The sequence below is a fragment of the Trachymyrmex septentrionalis genome, unplaced genomic scaffold, assembly GCF_001594115.1.
Source record: "Trachymyrmex septentrionalis isolate Tsep2-gDNA-1 unplaced genomic scaffold, Tsep1.0 scaffold83, whole genome shotgun sequence".
Taxonomy (NCBI): domain Eukaryota; kingdom Metazoa; phylum Arthropoda; class Insecta; order Hymenoptera; family Formicidae; genus Trachymyrmex; species Trachymyrmex septentrionalis.
The window spans coordinates 939,661-962,004 of record NW_017306018.1 but is presented as its reverse complement, the minus strand read 5'-3'; the positions used below and the strand labels follow the sequence as shown (position 1 = coordinate 962,004).

The 22,344-nt window shown below is 31.2% G+C and overlaps 2 protein-coding genes across 6 annotated transcripts in view; one reads left to right on the top strand and one right to left on the bottom strand.

The window, feature by feature from the left end:
• Window positions 1-22,344, top strand: part of LOC108755043 (syntaxin-1A) — a 48,060-nt gene that overhangs the window by 706 nt on the left and 25,010 nt on the right. For all 5 annotated transcript variants that reach the window (XR_001939742.1, XM_018497773.1, XM_018497776.1 and 2 more), the window contains exons 2-3: window positions 10,682-10,768; window positions 13,048-13,147. Coding sequence is in view for 4 of the 5 variants with exons in the window: in XM_018497773.1 (XP_018353275.1) it covers window positions 10,682-10,768; window positions 13,048-13,147 (187 nt within the window). In the remaining variant the exon portion in view is untranslated. The remainder of the gene's footprint in view (window positions 1-10,681; window positions 10,769-13,047; window positions 13,148-22,344) is intronic.
• On the bottom strand, window positions 121-1,046 carry LOC108755045. The gene is made up of 2 exons (XM_018497781.1): window positions 911-1,046; window positions 121-772 (listed from the first exon to the last, which is right to left on the bottom strand). The coding sequence occupies exon 2, from the start codon at window positions 552-554 to the stop codon at window positions 168-170; it is 387 nt and encodes a 128-aa protein (XP_018353283.1). The 5' UTR covers window positions 555-772; window positions 911-1,046; the 3' UTR covers window positions 121-167.

The following is a 22,344-nucleotide window of genomic DNA, read 5'->3' as shown; positions in this document are numbered from 1 at the left end:
CGTTGTCGTCGTCGTCTTCGTCGTTGTCGTTGTCGTTGTCGTTGTCGTCGTCGTTGTCGTCATCGTCGTCTTGTCGTGGTCGTCGTCGTCGTCGTCGTCGTCGTCGTCGTCGTGGTCGTCGTCGTCGTCGTCGTCGACGTTGTCGTCATTCACGCGTGACTCACGCCCTACGACTCGACCGTAAAGATAATGTCACTACTCAGCAACACGGATTCGTCGCGAGTCCAAGCAGTCGCCAAGAATCGCCGAGGAGGCACAACTGGTGGATGACAGACGTTCATCCGCTCGCCCACGCCTCGGCCCACCTCGACGATCCGAGCTGACAGGTGTTTGCACTCGGAATGACTATCGGTCATTATATCGCGGTGCTGGTGTTCGTTGTCGTCGCGGACCACCAAACCGGTGGATCCATGGCGACTATGGCCGACCTTGCCGTTTATTGACGACACACCGATGAATGGAGAATATATTCTTATTGCCGTATCGTGAGATCGGTGTCTGCCTCGACGAAGATCGCGCCCGATGTTGTTTGGCAGGATGACATCTACGTTCATTCACGCCACGATCGGTATGGGATGCACCAACTTCCGGAAGTTAACTGGATTCACTTTTTGTCAATGTCGACATTTCATTAAAATAGAGCGAGTGATCAGCTTTATCAGCACACCTTGTTTCATAGAGTTTCACTTTCAAGAGGCTCGTATATGTTTGTAGTGTCGGAAGTTGTATTCATTGAGTCGACGGTCGGTCTAAATCTCCATTAATCGCATGCCTATATCGAAGAGGTTTCCCAACGAAAACTACATTATTCCAATGTAACGTGCTCCGAAATGAGGAAACTTTCTTGTATCGGGATACTTTCGACAATTATTTATCATACCATGTCGTAGAACAGAAATGAAAAAATTACTTGTGGACGAAAAATTCGTGTCTGTTATTTGTCAGCTTCAATAGATTAACGCAACGAATATTCCGAGCTGAAACGAATGTCGCGCTGTATGAAAAGATTAATCGTGACTATGCACGGTGCCGTAGTACAATGCAGCGAAATTCGTCACATAAATGCGGCGCGATTGCACTTGTCAAATATTCGAGCGCATTGTGTGGAGCCGGCTTCGAAATTCGCCAAGATTCACGCTTTAATTGATAACGCTATCATTGTTATGTCAACTTGTCAATGATATCGTTGATGACGTGACGAATACGCTATTCACTCCTTCGTGTTTTTCATGAAAGCATATCGATTGAATCAAAATAGGAATCCACCGATATCGGATAAAGATATTCATGCAATATCATTAACATCACTGATGAATGAACGAAAATGGATAGTGACATGTAAAATGTCTGATATCCTTTGGAAATCTTGAAGAAATTGTTTTTGTCGAATTGTTTTCCATGTTATATACGTATATTTAAACATTTAAAATATTGTCCACAATGTTCTTTTCATTATCACTATACAATTTTTTTTAAGACTTTTACAAGTTATATCTAGACAAATATATCCACATACAGTATAAATATTATACCTCTGAAGAAACAGTAGAATTTTTTAATTGTTTGCTAACAGTTTTATTTGGTATAGTTTATTACGTGGTATTGTAATAATGATAAGTAACGAGAGAGCGGAAATTATTTGACCGATTTTCTTTTTGTTATGTATTCTCAGTTATAATACGTTTAATTTTCCAAATTGAGGATGTATGATACGCATCGAATATCATGCTAGCTGATGACTCATTAATCGGTATTCGGTGAAAAACACGTAGGTGTGGGCGTAAAGTCAGACCGACACGATGTGACGTTATTTAGAGGATTCCCTTGATTCTGTCATTGGCTATTGTTATCGTATTAATAATATTGTATTGTCACCGTATTAATAATATTAATTGTTTGAATTTTTCTCTTAAAAGTACTATCCAAAATCGATATAGATCAGATCTATATTTCGATATTTAGAAGTAGCTTCTTTTACAATTGAATATAATAGGAACACAATGTGCGTTGCAGTTTGAGATTTTTTACAAGTAACAATTATGATGCTTTTTTTTACATTATTTGGTTCTTTATAGAAGATGCTTGACATACAAATATGTGTTTATAGGATTTATTTAATTTAAAAGGAATTATGTGTAATACCAAGTAATTATAATGTAATACATCATGGAAGTGCGATGAAATGAATCAAATAGAAAAATAACGAATATCAACATTTCTAAACATATTTTTCAAATTCAGATTGATTTGAATTTGATATTTGTGATTATAATTGCATCATTAAAAAATCGTGGTTAGAAGGTTCATTTTTATTATTGTTATAATGTTAGTAATAATAACTTTACATATATAATTCTTTCAAATATGGAAAAATTGTACTATAAATTATGATAATTTCAACTATTAATGTAGTAAAATATTAAGATACGATTTTTTATATTTTTATATCATAAATACAATCGTAATTATAGTGAATATAATTTTATTGACATTCGTTAATTGTTTATATGATAATAATAACTAGGCGGATAATGGTAAAGAAAAGCTAAAAAAACACATATTTTTAAACGGTGTGATATTATTATTATATGATTAAGTGTTACATTTGATTATATTTTTAACTAAAAATTTACTATTTATATTGTAAAAATTTACTAAAGTCGGTCATCCACGAGCAGTACACAGCTCTCCCACCAGAGGGACGCAACACAACGGAGTTCAATTTCTCCTAAGAAGAAAACCAATTGGCATACAATGAAAGGCGCAGCAATTTGAGTTCAAATTTCGGCGACAAAAATAAATGAGAGATATATATCTTAGTACAGTTTTCGGTTCTGTACAAAAATTCAGAAACTTTATTCCTGATTATCTATACAGTTATTTATACGTATAGAAATCTGACATAAATTAAGAAAATATAATAATATTAATCATTTCTAATAAATGGTTAATATTATACTATATTTTCTTAGTTCATACTAAAAATTTATGATAGAATCAAATGAATCAGGAGCATAAAAACTGATATTCTGTGCGTAAACAAATTTATATCTCTTTTCTACATTAATAATAAACGTTTCGATCTTGTAATTAGGTCATCTTCAATATTACAAAATTAAACGGGGTTACGTATATATGATGTTATATTGCCGAAGTTTTTCTAACTATATTAATTTTACATTAATACCGCTCGCATTTTATATGCTCTCACAGTCGATCCTCTGAGAAACAATTTGACCACTGAGCGGGGTATGCAAATAGCATCAATGTAAGATTAATGTAATTAGAAAAACTTCGGCAATATAACATCATATATATGTAACTCCTTTTTGTAATACTGAAGATGACCTAATTATACCGTTTGTTATTAATGTAGAATAAGAGGTATAAATTTCTTTACGCACAGAATATCCAGCATTTATGCTCTTGATTCATTTGTTTGATTTTTAGTTTATATGATTTATTTATTATTTTTATAAATAATACATAGTTGAGGCGCTATTCGTCTTCAAATTTCTAATTGCTGATATGACTTTTTTTTGAGTGTAGATGTGATTATACTTAAAGGGTAGAATATCATTAATATAACTACAGTTTATTATAGTAAACCATAAATCACTATATGTAGGTCCTTGTACTACTTTGAATATAATGTTTGATCACAACATTTTATAGTACAATATGCAAGTCCTGTTTATATGTAAGATAACTGTGCAGTAAATGATTACACGAATGCATATTATAGTTGTGAAGATCATAATTTAATGTTGAAACATCTATAATGTGTATGGTTAAAACAATTATAAATTTATAGTTGCCTCTAAAAATGACTATAAAATATAATTAAATTGTGATACTTGCAACCATTTTTTTCTCTCAGTGTGTATTTATCTTTTTCTCATTTTTTAGTAATTATAAATAATTTCCGAATAATATTTCAACGTAAAATACGAATTGTATTTTAATGTAAAAAATTTATATCTGCATTGCACGGCTGTTATTACAAATCATCGGCGACGTTTCGTCGCTATTCTGCGTAAGAAATGTAAAAAATTCGAGCCTCTTCTATAAATAACCGAGATTCCTTTATGAAGAGATGTGATGAATATACATATCGCGAGAAATTTTTCCGCGCAGAGTATGAGATAATTCTTTCTCGAAAATGATGACGAACTTTATTACAATTGTGATTTGCGTGTCACGTCATTAATTTGTTCTAGAATGTGTTTAATGATCTTTTATGTTTATTATCAAGGTTTCTGTTAATCAATATATTATTGGTTGCACCTATCAAATTTTCAAATAACAATTCATTCTTACTTGACTCGACAGCATTTATTCTTTCGGTAATTTCGCTCGTGAAGGTTACCCCTACTATAAGCTTACAGTTTACATAGCGAGTGTTAATCGCTTCAAATCACTTCACGTCTTTACTATGTGTTCTATACGTTCGAAAGAATGTAGTGAATTATTTGTGTTGTTTAAAAATCGGTGCTATTGGAGAAAATTATGGGCTTTATCGATTGATCCACGATATCATCAAACGTTGTATGTATATGACCTATACAGGAGGTTATCGTATAAATGATTATCCCTTTTTATCTCGTAAATTAACAGAAATAGATCTAATAAATATAATATCAAATTAAATGGCTCTAACTAAACTTTATTGTAAGCGCAGTAATTACTGTAAAAAATTGTTTATGTTGGAGAATCAAGGGATGTGTATAACTTTTGTACGATAAAGTAAATATTTCGATATATAATAAAAGTTGTAGCATCTGTTTTAACGAGTAATATCGTTACAACGATATAACAAAATTATTTTACAAATTAAGCAAGTTATTTTGGTTTAAAGTTTAGCGGGCAACTACTATACCTTTTCAGTTTCGGCCCTGCGATGTCGACTTCCGATTCTCGCATTGATGATTGACATATAACATGTTTTTATCTGATCATGTCAATTGTTAGTATGGAGAGTCGGAAGTTAGTATCATCGCAGGGTCGAAACTGAAAAGGTAGTAGTCGCCCGTCACACTTTAAATCGAAATAACTTGTATAATTTGTAAAATAATTTTGTAAAATAATATCATACACGTTGTACTCAACGGACACTACAACTTTTATTATATCAAAATATTTATCGTGCAAAAATTATGCATATCTCTCCGTTTTCTAATATATAATAAATAATTCTTTTCAGTAATTACTGTACTTACAATACAGTTATATAGGTTATTTGTGCGTTTTTGTCATATGACAAATGTGTGCAGGATAGAAGAAAGGCTCTCCTTCGGATCTCTTTATCTTACAGCCAATCAACAGGCTTGAAAAATTTGTACAATAAAAACGTACAAATGAAATAACATTCTAATTTGGTATTATATTTATTAAGTCTATTATTTTATATGTAAAATTCCACGTTCAATGGAATCCCGAAAATATATATTGCATGTGAAATTATATAATCTGTTATTTTTCATGTGCTGCAATATTACACGATTTTGCTAAGTCAGAAAAAAATCTAGCATAATCATATAATTTCACACAAATATTTTTTTTAATGTAGCACTATGCAATCCAAGAAAGAATAAGCGAATCGCTGAACTGGGACAGCTAATCCGGTCTGAAATTCAGTCTTATCACATCACAAATCGAAATGAGAACGCTGCTCGATCGTGTGAAAATTACGTTGTGATAGCATCTAAATATGTACATACAATCCTGAATATACCTGCAAAAAATTTGCAATGAAATGTTAAAATTATATTAATTTTTAGTGAGCGTTTGTGGGAAATCCGAGCTATGAAATTCCAAATTATATTAATAAAATTTATCTTGAATTATCAGGAAATGTTATATATAAATGAAATTTTATATATTTTGGCTATTGAAAAATGTAGATTGGCAATTAAATACTTTTTGTAATTAAACTTGCTTGAAAATTGGCTGGAAACCGTCGATAAATATGAAACTGTGATGTTATAGATATATGAATAAGGTATATTTTACGGGAAAACTCATGTTTACGTTGTTACGAATAAATACAGCTCATATTTACATCTATATATATATATAGCATTGAAACCATCAATTTTTACCAGAATTACGCCGATTTCAATTATCGCTGATGTATTATATGTCGAAACAGAAACGCATAATGATTTGTGTTCGGTCGCTAAATTTTGTTGGATAACACCATTATTTTGTTCAACGTTGGTGTATCATCATTATCGGGTCACAATATCCTCCGGAATATCCTCCGTTCAGTTGCTCAATAATTTACGCGAAAGAAATTTATCGTGAAAATCTAACCCGTGTGAAAACGCGATATTGATTGGGGAAATGACACGAACAACGTACGCTCTTGAGTTCTCTTGTAGCATCGCGTTACCGTGCGCGCGGTATCTGTAATCGTTTCTTAATTATATGCGAGTACCGTATCGATTAAGTGCACATAGAGCCTCAACGACAACTAGGGCGATCGAGAACGAGCACGGTCGTGAATTTGACAAGCATGGTATTCGTTTATGCCGTGAGAAGAATTATATATATTCTAAAGTATAATATATAAATGTTTTTCAATACAAAAACGTACGTTTAATTTTATAAAATTTGTACATTATACATTCATAGGTTTTATTTTATGCATATTACTGTAATATAAATGCAGATTACATAAATTGATACGCATTGATCGATTTTATAAAATTTCTTGAAGAGAGTTTTATTTATCTTTTATTTTATTTTGTATGTTGTCCTTCATACATATTTAATGAATGACACAAGAATAAAATGTAATTTATTGAGTGGAAGAATGACAGAGATTGATATACATATTTCTTTCGTAAAATCGTATAATATTGGATTAACATTTTTCTTTAGTTGTCTGTATGAGAGATTTATTACTCTTGTTTTCTAAAGTATTCGAGAGTATAAAAATGCATTAGTATTCTGTACGACAGTTAAAAAATTCTTAATATTATATAATATTCTCTAACTTTGATTAATATTTATTTAAAATCTTCTGCGAGGAACACATAATGACATTCTGCAGATTCTTTGTTCCGTAGAATTTCCATTCCATTTTCATATAACAGCATTAAACTTATAATGAAAGAAAACTCAGTGGTTCGCTATAGCTGTCGGTAATGAAAGAAATTTTCCCGCGAGCGATCAGTCGATTACGCTTTCTGCGTTATATATTCGCTACCGGAAATTATATTTTAATAGTGTTGATGAACTATTTCTTTTTAGATAATATTAAGTGAAAATCGATCGACGAGATTAAACACATATGAATGGAAAATATCATTTTTAATTAAGGTGATTCTTTGTGCCTAAAAACAAGTCATCAGCAACTAGAAAGGTGGATATTAAAAAAAAAATACGATTTTTGATCTCCATGCAGAACTTTAGAGCTTTCGATAATTCAAGTTTGAGATAGTTTCACTAGGACCGAAAAATATAATAGACATAATACCTTCATAATTTATGACTCAACGTTGTCTTGTATGCCATGAATTAAGTTGAGTTCGCAGGTAGCAATGAAATCGGAGAAGCAATAAAAAGTAATTTCGCAACATTTTACAAATTGTGAGATGCAATATGTTTTCATTAATTTATACTAAGATTAAATTTACGTAAAGTTACAATTATTTAAAATTATCATGCAGTTTTAAAACGCGTTACTGTAAATTGAAAAAAATTTAACTATAATTATTTAATATCTCGATAAAAAATATTTTTTATACGAATTCTATATGAATATATATAAATATGTATAAACATACATACTTAATGTAACATGTATAAATATTAAAAAACGTATATATATAATTATATGTGAAATACATATATCCTTCTTTCTTTTGTAAAATTACTTTTTATTGTTTCTAGCGTATTAAAAATAATAATAATAATAATGAAAAGTAGTTAAAGGGATAATTTTCACATTGTTTGTTTTAGAAAAAAATCAAGTTTGGAGAATTATAAAAAAAATTGCTCATATATAACTGTGCATAATTTTATATATAATTATTATATATGAGAATTATAATTATATTATAATTCTCATATACATATAATATAAGAATTATAATTATATTATAATTCTGTCATATTTTTCCAAACTTGATTTTTTTCTAAAGACAATGCGACATTTACTTCTTTAACTGTTTTCTATGTTTTCTTATTTTATATTTGTAATAAAAATAACTTGTTAAAATAAATATAAATAAGTTATAATAATTTAATTACTGATTTAATTAATCTTTATTCATTGGATAGAATTGTTCAATGTAGGCGATAAAGTAATTGGTGATTTTCTTAAGATTAATTGATAACAGTTTATTTACCTACATATAAAAAAAATATATAATGAAATGAGATAAGACGAAAGACGAAATAAAATAAGATAATATAAAAATGTAATGTGATTCACATTAATGAATCTTTACTTAAAAATCGTTGTGTCAAGACGTATAATGCACGCATATTCTTGAAATTTATCATCATTTATTAGTATGATTTTCTGCTACGAAAAAATTTTTGTTATCTATGTATTTTTATTTGTGTAATGGAGTTTGGCGCTTTATGAATGAATGTAGGAGGAATATTTAAAAAAAAATAATTATAATTGCCAATGTATTGTGTGTGTTCCTCCAATTCGTATTCAGTTTCAGTTGTGATTTCAATAGTCTATTAACTGTTGGGAAACCTACACATTATATGAAGAATTTGATTTGCGGAACAAGAATTTGTAATAATGGATAATTCATTCTGGATAACTCAAAGAGGAATCGAAACATCAATTCTATTGTATTGTGTTTATCGAAATCACACCAAGGTTTATGGAATTAATTAAATAAATATAAGATAATCGCACTAATAACTGCGTTGATTCCCACAGCCTTTATTACTTTTTATTATTTCACATTAATGACATTTAAAATATTTTAATTACAAAACTTCAGTATGTCCTAATTTTTTTTTGTAAATGATTATGAATTTTATATGTGAAATTGTCATAGTTTTGTTTGAAATTTGTAAAAGTCTTAGTTAATAAATTATAAGAAAATTGTAAGAAAATAAGTAAAAGCGATTTCGCTTTTAATTATTTTATTAAATATAATTTTATTTTTACTTAAAATAAAATGATATTTCCTAATTTAGATCTGTATATAATGATAATTTGTTCATTTCAACGCACGAGATTATGCTATCGAGGGCATGATCATCACTGCTCGAATGAAATCGATTATATCATGATATTACGTGAGAAGTCACTGTTATCAAGGAGGGGAATCGGAGATTAAGTACACGCAATACATATACGCAATCATAGATGAAACCTGCAGTTTATAATCATGCATATATTTCTATGCTTTTACACACAGACTTCTATATCTAGACTATCGACTGTTATGTTTGATGGCAGCGTCATGTTTAAGTTCATGTACTCTCACCAGTGAGTTCTATAACATAACATACTGAAGCGAGCCATCGAAGAGTAAGGGTGCCTCAATTTCTAAACAAGGACACTCTAATGTAAAGTTGATACTGTTTTCTTTGTCAGGGATTCGCTGATTGGTTAATGCTGTTACTATAAGTAGAAAAGAGTCAAAAAGATCAATATTGCTTTTCCTTTTCTCTATCGGGCTGCAGTTTTCTATAATTTAGTATAGGAAAAGTTCCAGTTATGATAGAGCTCACTAACTCTCATGCACACATAAAGTGTCCCAGTTGAATCTTCGAATGCATTTATCTTTCGAATTATTCGTTATTCCAAAAAAATATTTCAAGTGGAACTTACTTTGTTTATAGAGGGACATCTTTTGATGATCACAGATCCTCTTTAAGTGTACGTGCTTCTAAGATTTTAAGGCGATCTTTATTTTTTTAAATAGAATTATGTAATTTTTTTTACATAATATGATTCCTCTAATTACTCTGCATATAAAAATTAAGGAGATACATCCATAGTTTACGAGATATTTTATACTTTAGTATGGCATTGACATGAAATATTAAATATCTTGTATACTGTTAATTTGTTTATAATCGTACCTTAATACTTACCATTATATACTTTAATATTACTTTTATAAGCAGGCTAATGAGATGAATCAATTGGTATAAAGAAACGCATAGTTGCTTATTTAAAAAATTATCTATTTTGCTTACATATTCTTTTTAAAGCAATTATGTATTTTTTTTACACTAAAAAAATCAATTCAGCGCGCAATTTGACAGGATTCGATGTGTAGTTTATAAAGTCACATCGAATTATTTAAGCATTAAGATCTAATTTCGACCGTTATGGGCTTTATTTTCTATTGGTTGTATTCACATGTACGGTCCAATAAGATTCTTATTGTTTAATTAACTCTCTTCTTGCATAATATCTGAAAATCTCAGCCATTACTCTGCAATTATATGCAAAAAATTTTAAGTTATATAAACAAGTATATAAACAAGTATAAGATAGAGATACGGAATTAGATTATTATTTTAATAAACTAGAATTACATTACTTAAATATATGATTTAATATAATTAAATGAGGTTTTTAAATTGTTGTTTATTAATCTGTTGTTATATTAGTTACAAAAAAGTATTTTTAAGACTAGAAATTACTGTAGTATGCTGTTTCTAATAAATGATTGTGTTTCTTGTATAGGCCCAGTCGGACGATGACGATGTGGCGGACGATGTGTCCGTCAACGTCGGGGCGCCGGATGACTTCATGACGGAATTTTTCGCGGAGGTAAGTGACTAACTAATTTATTGCTTTTACGTATTCATTTTCGACGATGTGATCGAAAGTATAAAAGAATACAGTAAAAAAAAAATAGAAGTAGGTTAAACCAGTATCAGCAAGATTATATCGGTCTTAACGAGGATAATGCACAGTTCCTCCTTTCGCTTCTTTTTATATGTATAGGTATAAATATATAAGGTAACGGAGCACTCCGTATAAAATTCTATAACTCTGGCGAAACAGCATTTTGTAAAAATTCCACGGCAGAATCTTTAAACGAGGCTTTCGTATTTTATCGATCGCGTCTTGCAAGCTTTTCCTTGTTCTATGGTAAAATGTTTCTACTCGCATAAATACACCTGCTTGAGAAACAAGAGTAAATGTATTGCACACATATTTTTTCCAAACGTGGATTTTACTTTTGGGTCGCATTTGTAATTCACATGCGATAATTCTCTACACGCTTCTGAAGTTTGGCCATTTAAATTCGAGACATTCTGTATATAATATGTGTATATATGTATATATACATAATGTATACATGTATACGTATACATGGTGTCCCAGACCTACGGGATCACTTCTCGTGAGTAGGTAGAGTCGAAAGTATCAGTGAGAACTGAGTCGAAAAGTCTTCTACTATTTCGTAATAGTTAACGAGATATTAATTTTTTTAAATAACCAAATAAACGCATTTGCCCGGTCTACTATTGTCAAGTGTCAAATATATATCCATCGATTGCTCAATGCGCGGAGTGAAAATTGTCTGACAAACACGTCGCTCAAGCCATGGCGAAACAGCACTCGAAACAGTACAAAATTAAAATATCTTAGAAAATAGCGAAATTAGCTCTGACTCTCTTGTATTGAAAATTCGGCACAATCACTTTAAGAGTACAAATGAAACCGGTGGTCGTATAAACGGATACAAACGATCCCGAAACAGCATCCGTTTGCAGATTTAAAATATCTCAAAATGCTGGCATTTTTTTCAACTCTTTATAATTTTGAACCACTTGAAGTACAAATGAAAAGAAAAGTGGTATAAACGGGTACAAACCGAGCTTAATTTAATGCGTTAATTTAATACTAAAAAATTTTTTTAAGTTGGATTTATACTAGTTAGATTTATATAGATACATCGATAAAAATGGAACGATATTTATTTACTTTAAGGTTACATGTCATCCTTTATTGCAGCACTTTTATATAAGTAATTTAGTTTAATTGTTGTCAAAATAATTGTGGGAATTAGTGTCGATATATTTATTGATTTATATCACTTATATTAGAGATTTTAATACTATAACCTTATATAATAGATTCAAGAGATGACAAATTTTTAATTGACCTATCATTTTTGTCAAATTCAGTAAGTTAGAATGAGTAAGATAGTATAAATTGGAATGAGATAGCATATATAAAAAGAGACGGTACATATATCTTTTCTTACTTTTGTTTTCACAAAATTATTCGTGGTCATTGCAGACTTTATCATTAACGAAACCTTTAATTTATATTAAACAGGATTTCTAATTTATATTAAAGGGCACTTTAATCATATTTTTTAATATTTAGATACAAATATTCTAAATTTTTTGTGAATTTTTATACCTTTTCATATTTTTTAAAGTCTTAAAAATTATATGTGGACTTAAGAGCAATGTACGCGGTCGTCTGACTAAACACGGTTTGTACTACTTGCACTACGAGCACCACTCGTTCTTATACTACTTAAGTAGAGTAGTTTCGATGTAGTATTGATCATGTCTATTTAAATTGTCCACTTTTATCAGCAATGCAATTGGATGCTTATTTACTCATTAATCTTTTAACGAGTTAATGGTTTTGATTAAAGATAATATTTTTATAATTATCGAAATTAATGAAATATTAATTTCGGAAATGTGTTTTTGAATAATAATTTCTTAATTTATGTGTTATTATATATTGTACGTACAATAATCAGAGACATTAGGAATCAATAATAAATTACTTTTAAAGATTGTAACATTAAAAATTCTTAAAGAGATATTTAGATCTTATATTTTAATTTTTACCCAAAGTTGCTTAAGCTCAATTTTGAGAGATATGTTTTAACAAAATGTCAATTTAGCGTAACATGACGTCAACTGTGTTAAGATTTTTAAACTTTATATCATTCTTTCAGAAGAACTTGATTAATAAATACGCAAAAATTTATTGATAATATCGATTTTGCGAAACACAAATAAATTTGACAATGTTTAAGCCAACTGCTGACTTGGACGTGTGTTTTTCCATAGGTGGAGGAGATCCGCGAAATGATAGACAGGATCCAGACAAACGTGGAAGATGTGAAGAAAAAGCACAGCGCCATTCTCTCCGCGCCGCAGACCGATGAGAGTGAGTTTAATTTATCACCTTGTATTATATACTTATCCCATTTCTTGAAATACATACATATATCACCGGAGCTGCTACCAGTAAACTCGGTTATATTCCGCGAGCAAAAAGTGAAAATATCTGTTTTCGGACATTTTCGGTTATATATAAAATAGTTAGTCTGAGGATTAAATTAAACGATAAGCTTGATTAAATATTGTGTTGACAACGTATCTGTTCCATGTGATTATTTATGAGGTTTACGTTCAGTTTCAGTACGCTGCAAATTTTATTAATACACAGCCGGAAAATGTAAAAAATAATTTTTACATTTTTTGTCTAATAAATGAAGATGAGACGATCGTTGTAAAGCTTGATTTTTGTATAAGACATTGAAAATGAAATTCGTCACTATACTGAAATCTAATCGCTTATATTTAATAATTAGAACTATGTTATAATTATAGTAATTATATTTATTTTAACAAATGAAAATAACACACCGGTGATTATTTTCTTGCATACCGATGATTTAAAACCGAAGAGAATGGGCGAATGAAAACTTCTTCTCCGGTCAATCACTGATTCTCTGTGAACTTCTCTATCAGAGGTTTGCTCAAAAGTCAAATTCAAATTTACTCTCTCTACATAATTCAAAAACTTATCCGTCTTTCTAGGGTCGATTTACTCGACACTGGCATGCTTTTAAACCGGTCGGTTGCCCTCGTTTCCTAATAGGATACATCTCGCTTATCTTCGAACGTCGAAACTAAATTTCTTTGATCGAGCAGATGCTTACTTGTCAGAAAGCTCTCGCTGACTACACCGTACTAAAATTTGATATTCTAGCTAGCACATCATTATTGGAGCATAGTGTGATGTACAAGTTTGGATTCTTACGAACTCCAAATACATTGAAGCCTGTGCGTATATCGAAACATCTGGGATCTACCGAATTTTTGATGTATAAAATATTTTGAATTTTTGATGTATAAAATATTTTGAATTTTTGATATATTGTTAATGTGCAATTTTGATTATATTAATAATTAATTATCAATTTAATTATCAATATTTAAGCGCGATTCAAGAAACGAATTAAGCTTGTACTCTTTAAATTTTTTGGACTGAAATCTTATTCCAAAAGAGTTAAAATACTATGCCACTATTAAAAAAAAAGTGAAAAATTTGTACTCTAACAAGAGTGGCAAATTTTCAGTGTTTTGGAGTGAAATTCATTTCAAAGGAAAGAAATCTCTCCTTTTTTGAAGTGAATCTCATTCAAAAAGTGTGAAAATTTGCCATTCGTACACGTCGATATTGTCGCGTATCTATAGAGGAAACAGATTAAACAGTTTTAGAAACTTTGTTGTTGTGCCGAATGCCTCGTTGGAGGCACGCATGCGAATACGAACAATAACGACGATGCACGTGATACACCGCAGAATTACGCATATTTGTTGCGGCAAACGGCTCGATAATCGATCGTTCCCACGTCACTTACGCGCTCGAGGCCGCTAAACAATCGTCGTTGTTCTCCCTACATTCGTTCGTTCGTTCACTTGCTCATAGGCCGGAACTTCCCTACAACATGCAGGAACTATTCGCATGTTTGAATCACGACCACGTATTTCCGCATGCTAATGACGATATTTGTTAAATATACAACGCGTAATATTGTTTATTGTCCTCGACGGAAAATCGCTTTAATTAATAGTTCATTTCCTCGTATTTTCGTTTTTCACTGATGAATCCCTGAAGAAATGGAATTCTAGAATTTGTGATTTTTAGCGGAAGTGCACCGCAAACCGCAATATAAATTCTTTCTCGTTTGTAATATTGATTTGTCTTTCTTTCAATACTGTCATACATATACACCATGTGATACATTAAATGTTACTAATGTTTCTAAAATTAGTTTAATTTAAACGCATGTTACGTATTTCTGATTGTACAAATCAGATACAAATAATATTTAATTAAATTGTTGTATTATTTTTTTGGACTATTTAGTTACATTGCAAAGCAATTAATGATTTATCATCATAAGTCGAAAAATGTAAGCAGTATTTTAATAACGTGAAAAGTGCAACTTTGATGTAATCGTTGCATAACATAAGTCACGTGTGTGAAGATAAAATGTTATTGAAGATATTATGTACGATAATTTGCAAGATAAAGAGATTAAATTGTTCTCAAATAATTACTTTGTTGGATTTCCGGTACGTAATTAATCGATCCCCTTCACGATGTAATTATAAAAAGCCATCGTTTCTCAAGCGTGTGCTCCTTTTCACATCGTAATTATGTAAATGTGAAAAAAATCTTGAATGCGTAGCACGACTCCGTGTGTGCGCCGTGCTATTACAGCATCGACGTGAACGCTACGTGCCGAAGCTGCTAAATAGTATTACGAGAATAGTCCCAGCTCTAAAAGTAGCTTGAAAAGTCAGTGCGATGAAGAGGAAGCACTTGAGTTACTCGATGCCGTTCATCGATCCGATTTACTAGCTGCCGCGTATCAGTAAGAACGGATGAGAGCGTTTGTAGACCAGCACACATGAAAAAACCGACCTTTGCGCTAAAGTTTATTTAAATGGAATAATTCTTGACACGAAGATTTTGGCTAAAATGTTCCTATAGAATCATTATTGTGCCTAATCAATTTTAAACATTTTTTGTACGCATTCATCGACTTCATATATTATTGATTACACGATATTAAAAATATTTTAACATGCAAAGGTCAAGCAGTACTCTTTTACGTAAATTATATTTTTATTTAATATTTACAGAGTCCTGTGTTGCCGACCTTATTCTTATAATTAAAAAGAAAGATTTAGTTTTATTGATTATTATAAGAGTAATTTTGTGAAGTGTGTTCTTTAAATGGAAAATTTCTCAACTGATAGGTGCGCTTGTTTAATCCTCATTTCCTGACATATAGATTGGATACATTGTGTACATCATTTGGTTAGAAATAGATTTTAGCGTTGATATGCACGCTCGAATTGGACGGCTATCATTTTGTGGCCAACGGCAATTTACGCAAATATACACTGTTAACCATCGCTGTCTGTCAACGTGACAGATGCAGGCGCGATATTCGTAATGTATGCGACAAATCGTAGTGTCAAGTTCAGATGGCGAATAATTCATGCTCGACGCTAGATCTGTTGGATTGATCTTGGCACGATGTCCTGGATAACTTGGTCCAATTTTGTATACGGAAATGCACGTTGTTTCGACATGTACGTGGAGGAATTTACGGGGATTCTTCTACTTGGAAAAAGCATTCCAGGTAGCACGACTGATCCGTTCGAACTTGAAAAGAATTCGTTTTCTTGAGTTCTTAATAAATTAGCGTAATCTGTTCGAAATGAACTAAAAGGACATTTAAAAATATATAAAAATATATTTATATGCATACAGTAGAACTTCGTATTGCACTCAAAAGCCTTTTCGAAATTAATAAAATAGATGTAAACTGATTTTTTATATTCCTTACATTTTTGTTGCACCAATACGTTCATACAGAACAGTGCTTCCTTTGTTTTAAGACCGTTCTGAAAACTGAATTGCGAGGCGCGTTTTCACAACGGATTCCCTTGTATTTTAATAAGATTTTCAGACTCATTAAGCTGATTAGATAAAAATCAGCACATGTCCTCGGCTTACATTTCTTTGATAGAGGCATGAATGCTGATTGAAGCCATCCTCAGAGAATTTCTCTTGACCGATATGATTGAATATCATTGTTAACTTCGCTATTTCATTGGCATTTAAAAATTTTAATAGCTCTATCAGTATTTCATACAATCCTAGAGCTCCATAATTTTTATCTTTCTGAATTACTGCTGCCACTTCTAAAACCAATTTATAATATTAATTTATATAATATTAATTATTAATATTTTCGGACTTTACTTATTTATATCTACGGAACAAACATGTAATATCATTGACACAGCACGTTGTGTAATGCCGACACTGCACACCATGCAGACTTCACTCGTGATATACGAGTATACATATACAACGGGTAAATAGAGAAATAAACAATGTCAATGTTATATCATTTACAATTTATTTTTATATTCTGGGGTTTCTGCTAACTCTCGTTGGATGACGAGAATTAAGTGCTTTCAACTTTTTTTTTCAGATTACTTTAAGTTATTATAAACGTAAAAAATTGATGTCGGATAATCGGGGTTTAAATAATGCTTTGGCAAATAATCGAGGTTTTACTGCATATTATACATTATTTTTAATCAAATTAATATTTAATTTGTATAAAAATCAAAGTATGATTTATCTTTGTAAAAATTAACGAGATGGTAGGAATTGTAAAGTGCCAAATGGGATGAACCATAACTCATTCGAAAGGGCAGTAGATTACATGTACTAACATTGTAAAAGGGTTTGGGTGAATGAGCTTCTAATTCTGAGAAAATCGCAGTTAAAGTTGGACGTCTGATCAACTGTACAAGTATTGGGACTATGCGTCGGTAAACGAGAAAGCGATTTATAGTTGAGCGAACTAAGATGCATGATTATACTTTTTCTTATCCGACCGATGAGAATTCGAGTTCTCGCAGTGTTATTTGTTTTTTTTCTCTTTTAAATGAAAATACTAATAATTGTACTTTTTTTTATTATAATATATACAATAATAAATAACAAGATTTCTTAAAGTTTTAATTATTATTATATATAAAATTTGGACGATGCTGTATAATGTTATGTATGAAAATAAACTTTTAAAACACAAATTATAAGCGCATTATGAATATTTTATAAATAAATTATTTTTACAGAAACATTTCATGCTGCAGTGAGTAATCAGAGGCAAGTGTAGTTGCTTTTTTTTCCTGTAAAATTAATTATGCGCGTTCTACGGTTTAAATGTTTTTTTATCCAATTGTACGGCAATGTTCAAGTTTTATAATAAATAATTGAAATTTCAAGAAATCTTGTTATTTATTGGTGTGTATAGTAAAAATGAGTATCTTTATTTAAAAGAAAGTAAGAAAAATAAATTACATTATAAAATATAATTGTTACTTAAAAAAACTACAGCCATGCATTTCAGTCCACTTAGCTACACCGCTTTCTTGTGAAGTGATTCTACATAGACAATAATACTGTTAGTATTAACAAATTCTGACAATATTACTAATTATGTGTGGTTAATATTGATGGACTGACGTAGAATACTGACGATGATCTGGATTTTGATTTTTAAGAATCAGTATTGCTCTATTAGGATTCACGTCACAGTATGTCACAGTGCAATAGATAATGTACGTAAAACTAAAGTGAAATAAATTGTCAATAATGCTGATCATGCAAGGTAAAAATATTGATGCATATTGCCAATATTATTGATCGAATATTATTGCCCAGTATTATTGACCGTGTAAGATCATTTTTATTTACTAACGCACAGTCTTAAGTCCTTATCATACAATCATCAGATGCTCAATTTTAATTACAGTTTTCTCAGAATCAAAAGCCCCTCCACTCAAACTCTTTCACAATATTAATACACGCAATCTCACCTTTTTTATGATTCATCCCATTTAGTATTTTACAATTCTTGTAAGAAATTAAGTGCGTGTTGTGATGCTAAGAGCATAAAAATTAACATGGTACTTTCGGATTATCCGATTTTATGGGTTGAGTTCAGCCCAACTGTATTCGAAAACGCTATAAAATATTTTTATTTAGGCTTCTAAATTTTTTAATTTTCATGATTTACATATATTCATTTATTTAATTTATACCTCTGTCTTTCTTTTGAACATATAACCTTTTTATGAAGTTTTGATTAATTGACAGCATCACATTAGGCGTTGTAGTAGAAAATTGGAGGAACTAGGATATTGAAGAAAAAATGGATAAAGAAGTCTGTAATTTCTTTATGTTTTCTTGCTTTGGATATAAAATCATCAAAGTCAAGTACATTACATGTGTATCTTATATAATCGTGGAAAAGGAACTTTAATTTTCTGAAACGAAGTTATTAGTATGGAACAAAAATGTATCTTTCTCGGTAAAGCAGACGATGCTCATCCCTTTAAGAGGATGCTGGAGCACGCGAAATTGCTAAACTCCGATGAGATCATTGCTTTTTACCGATAAAATGCTATTCGCTTCACAACGATTAAGACGAAACATTCTCAACTTAAAAGTTTAAAATTTACTACGTTCATTGAGAGTGTATATTATCGCTTTTTCTCAATCAATGAATCATTGAAGATGGCTTAAAATAAGCCGAAACATGTACTCAAATATACAGTTATAAATACATTAAATTTAATGTAATGTCATGAAATTAGGTTCAAATTGTGTAACTTAAAATTTAATGAAATTTAAGAACATTTCTAACAGTGTATCGAAACTGTTTACATAAAATTAATCATTAAAATATCATACTCTTCAATAACTACGATATCGCTCTCATTGATCTTGTTTTAGCACTAATTTTAAATATTGAAAGCTTGAAATTATTTTTTAATTTTATTTTTGATTTCTAAATGTCACACTTTTTATTGTCAAGTTTTTCGCTCCACATACAATCGGTTTCCTCTGACGTAGATCTAATTCGCTATCTAAATGAGAAACATGGATGTGAACACCTGTATATTTGTGCATTTGCTCAATAAGCATAATAAGTGTCGTGTTCGTTTCGCGGTCGTGGAATTCAGCCAAGGTTGTATGTCGCTTGTCCTCTAGTTAATTCGCGCGAGCAAAGTTTGCTTTTGCGGACAATTAGGTTGTCCTCATTGGAGCAATGTAAGTTCGGTTACATTGTTGCGTGGCACATGCGAAAGCTGTCGACGTGTTATTTGCGTCATCATGATGAAGTTGGAAACGCTGTTATCAATGTATGTTCTCTGGTCCTACGCAATTTGAAGACGTGGGAGGATCGCTTAGTGACTATACGAAAGAACTAAAAATACAATCCTTTTGTATACCGAAAAATATATTGCTCACGAAAAATACTGGCTATAACATTTAAGTCGTAATTTGATGTGCGTAATCCAATTTCTATTGTGACCGATCAATTACATTCAATGTGATTGAAAAGTTTAGCATAAGGATAAGGCGAATCCGTAATTTGTAAGATCCATCTCAAACATGACGTTGTGATTAAAATAACACTTTTAAATTGTGAGCTTTCACAATTGTCTCATTTAATTTAAGATCATTTCTTTTTATTTGTGAAACATAATCTTTGACAGATATAATAATTGCGAGTAAATTGATATTTAGCGCATGAATAGTTATTGTTAGCGGTTGAATATTGATTGTATTTAACAAAAGTAATTTTAACCTCATCACGCGGCAAGAGAAGAGGAGGTAATAGAATCATGACGATGCGGATTCGCTGGCATGAAATTAATTAGTCAGTTGAAGATCTTAAATAAGTACTGAATGCTTTGAGAGAGGAAGAAACAATACGATATAGCTATCACAATCTTGTACGGCTGCAATTTCGAGTTGTAATGGAAAGAAATATAATCAGACGAAAGGACTTACGGGATTATTTACAACGTCGTTGTAGTCGCACATCTCTCTCGATTGTCTCTCTTCCGAAAAAGCTTTCTCCAGACTGGCGAGGGTGTTCGTGATAGAGTCTTTTTTTTATGGTTAATACCTTGTAGAAAATATATTCGCGTTAAGGAAACTCTAAAATGACATTGTGAACTATCCGAGAGAGAGATGTTACATATTGATTCCGAGCTATCCGAGATGTTACATATTGATTTCGAGATGTTACATATTGATTCCGAGGTGAATAATAGCGTTTCCAACTAGGAGAAACATTTGTATGTGTATTATATATATATTCTCTGCGGATTTTGGCTCTTTCATGAAAAGATAATAGTTTTAGTTTCTATCAATAGCACAGACCTAATTTACTGATTTTGCGGATAAAAACTTGATTGCGATATTAAAGAAAGAAACTTTTTTGTAGTTCAAACACAGGATTAATAGCAGAACACTTTTAATCTTTTTATCACTTTTTATCAATTGTTGCCACCTGTGTGGCAATTCTCCGCGCTTTTTTTCGTAGCGCATAGTACAAATTTGTTCACTCGACGAACAAGATAAAAAAAAGAGGAAGTGATTTCGAGAGGCTGATCTTTTTGGTCAGGCAGCTCGTATTACTTCGAATTAGTTGCCAGCCAACTGTTGCTGATACGATATCCTCGTTCAGCAAGCTCCTCTAATTAAACTCTACCTCTCTTCGTCCTCGTCACGACACCAGCTGGAAACTCCTGGGAAATAATCGAGGGAAGCGCTCGGAAAAATCGAGCGTGGGAGATGCAACAAAGAAAAATAGAAGAAGAGGAAAAGAGAAAAGAGAGAGAATGGAGTAGAGTGCATGTATGTGTGTGTATTAGATACGCGGAAGGTCGGAGGTCATGAATTCAGAAGGTCATAAATCTCATATTAAACCTCTCGCAACCTTTTCCATCTAATCCATTGTAATTACAAAGCGTGCAAAAAATGACAGAGGTTGACGAGCGAACATTACCGGGCGATCGAATGTCGTCGACGAATTTGACTTGCTTTAGCGTAGGTGTTAGTTGGGTATAATAACCGATAAAACAATCCCGTCTCGATTTAATCCTCTTCGTGTTACTCGAGTAAATGATTAGCTGGAAAATAAATAGAAAATTATGTAAGTATGATTAAAGTTGTTGGTTTAATATCGTGTTGTTCTTTAAAGTAATAGCTATTGATATATCTGAATAGGCGTCATTATATCCTTCCAGGTTCGATCGACATCTTAAAATTTTCGCCTACGTCAAAAGGTCCTATGCCAGACAATCTTTGCGGTTAACTTAGGTGTCATGCTTGTAGCGGTATCAGTGATAGTGGTTGCAGGTTAGAAAGATACGCGATATATATCAAATCGCGTGGGTGACGGCCATGACTGAAACGGCTGAAGGGAATAATCAGTTAGTCTGCCGTGACTCGCTTGTAAAAATGAATTATAACATATATCACGAGAGAACGTTCTCTCGTTTTCATACAATCGAGATTTATTAATAATAAATCTTTCTTAAATATCAATTTCTTCGAATGTTACAGGAACGTTTATCTTAGGCATGAATATTAAAAAATATGCTTATATTTAACGAAGGGATGATTCACTGACAAGTAGTATATTAAATTACCAAATTAGACAGACAGAAAAGAAC

Coding starts and splice junctions, on each gene's coding strand:
- LOC108755045 (XM_018497781.1), bottom strand. CDS start 554: ATGAACGTAGATGTCATCCTGCCAAACAACATCGGGCGCGATCTTCGT.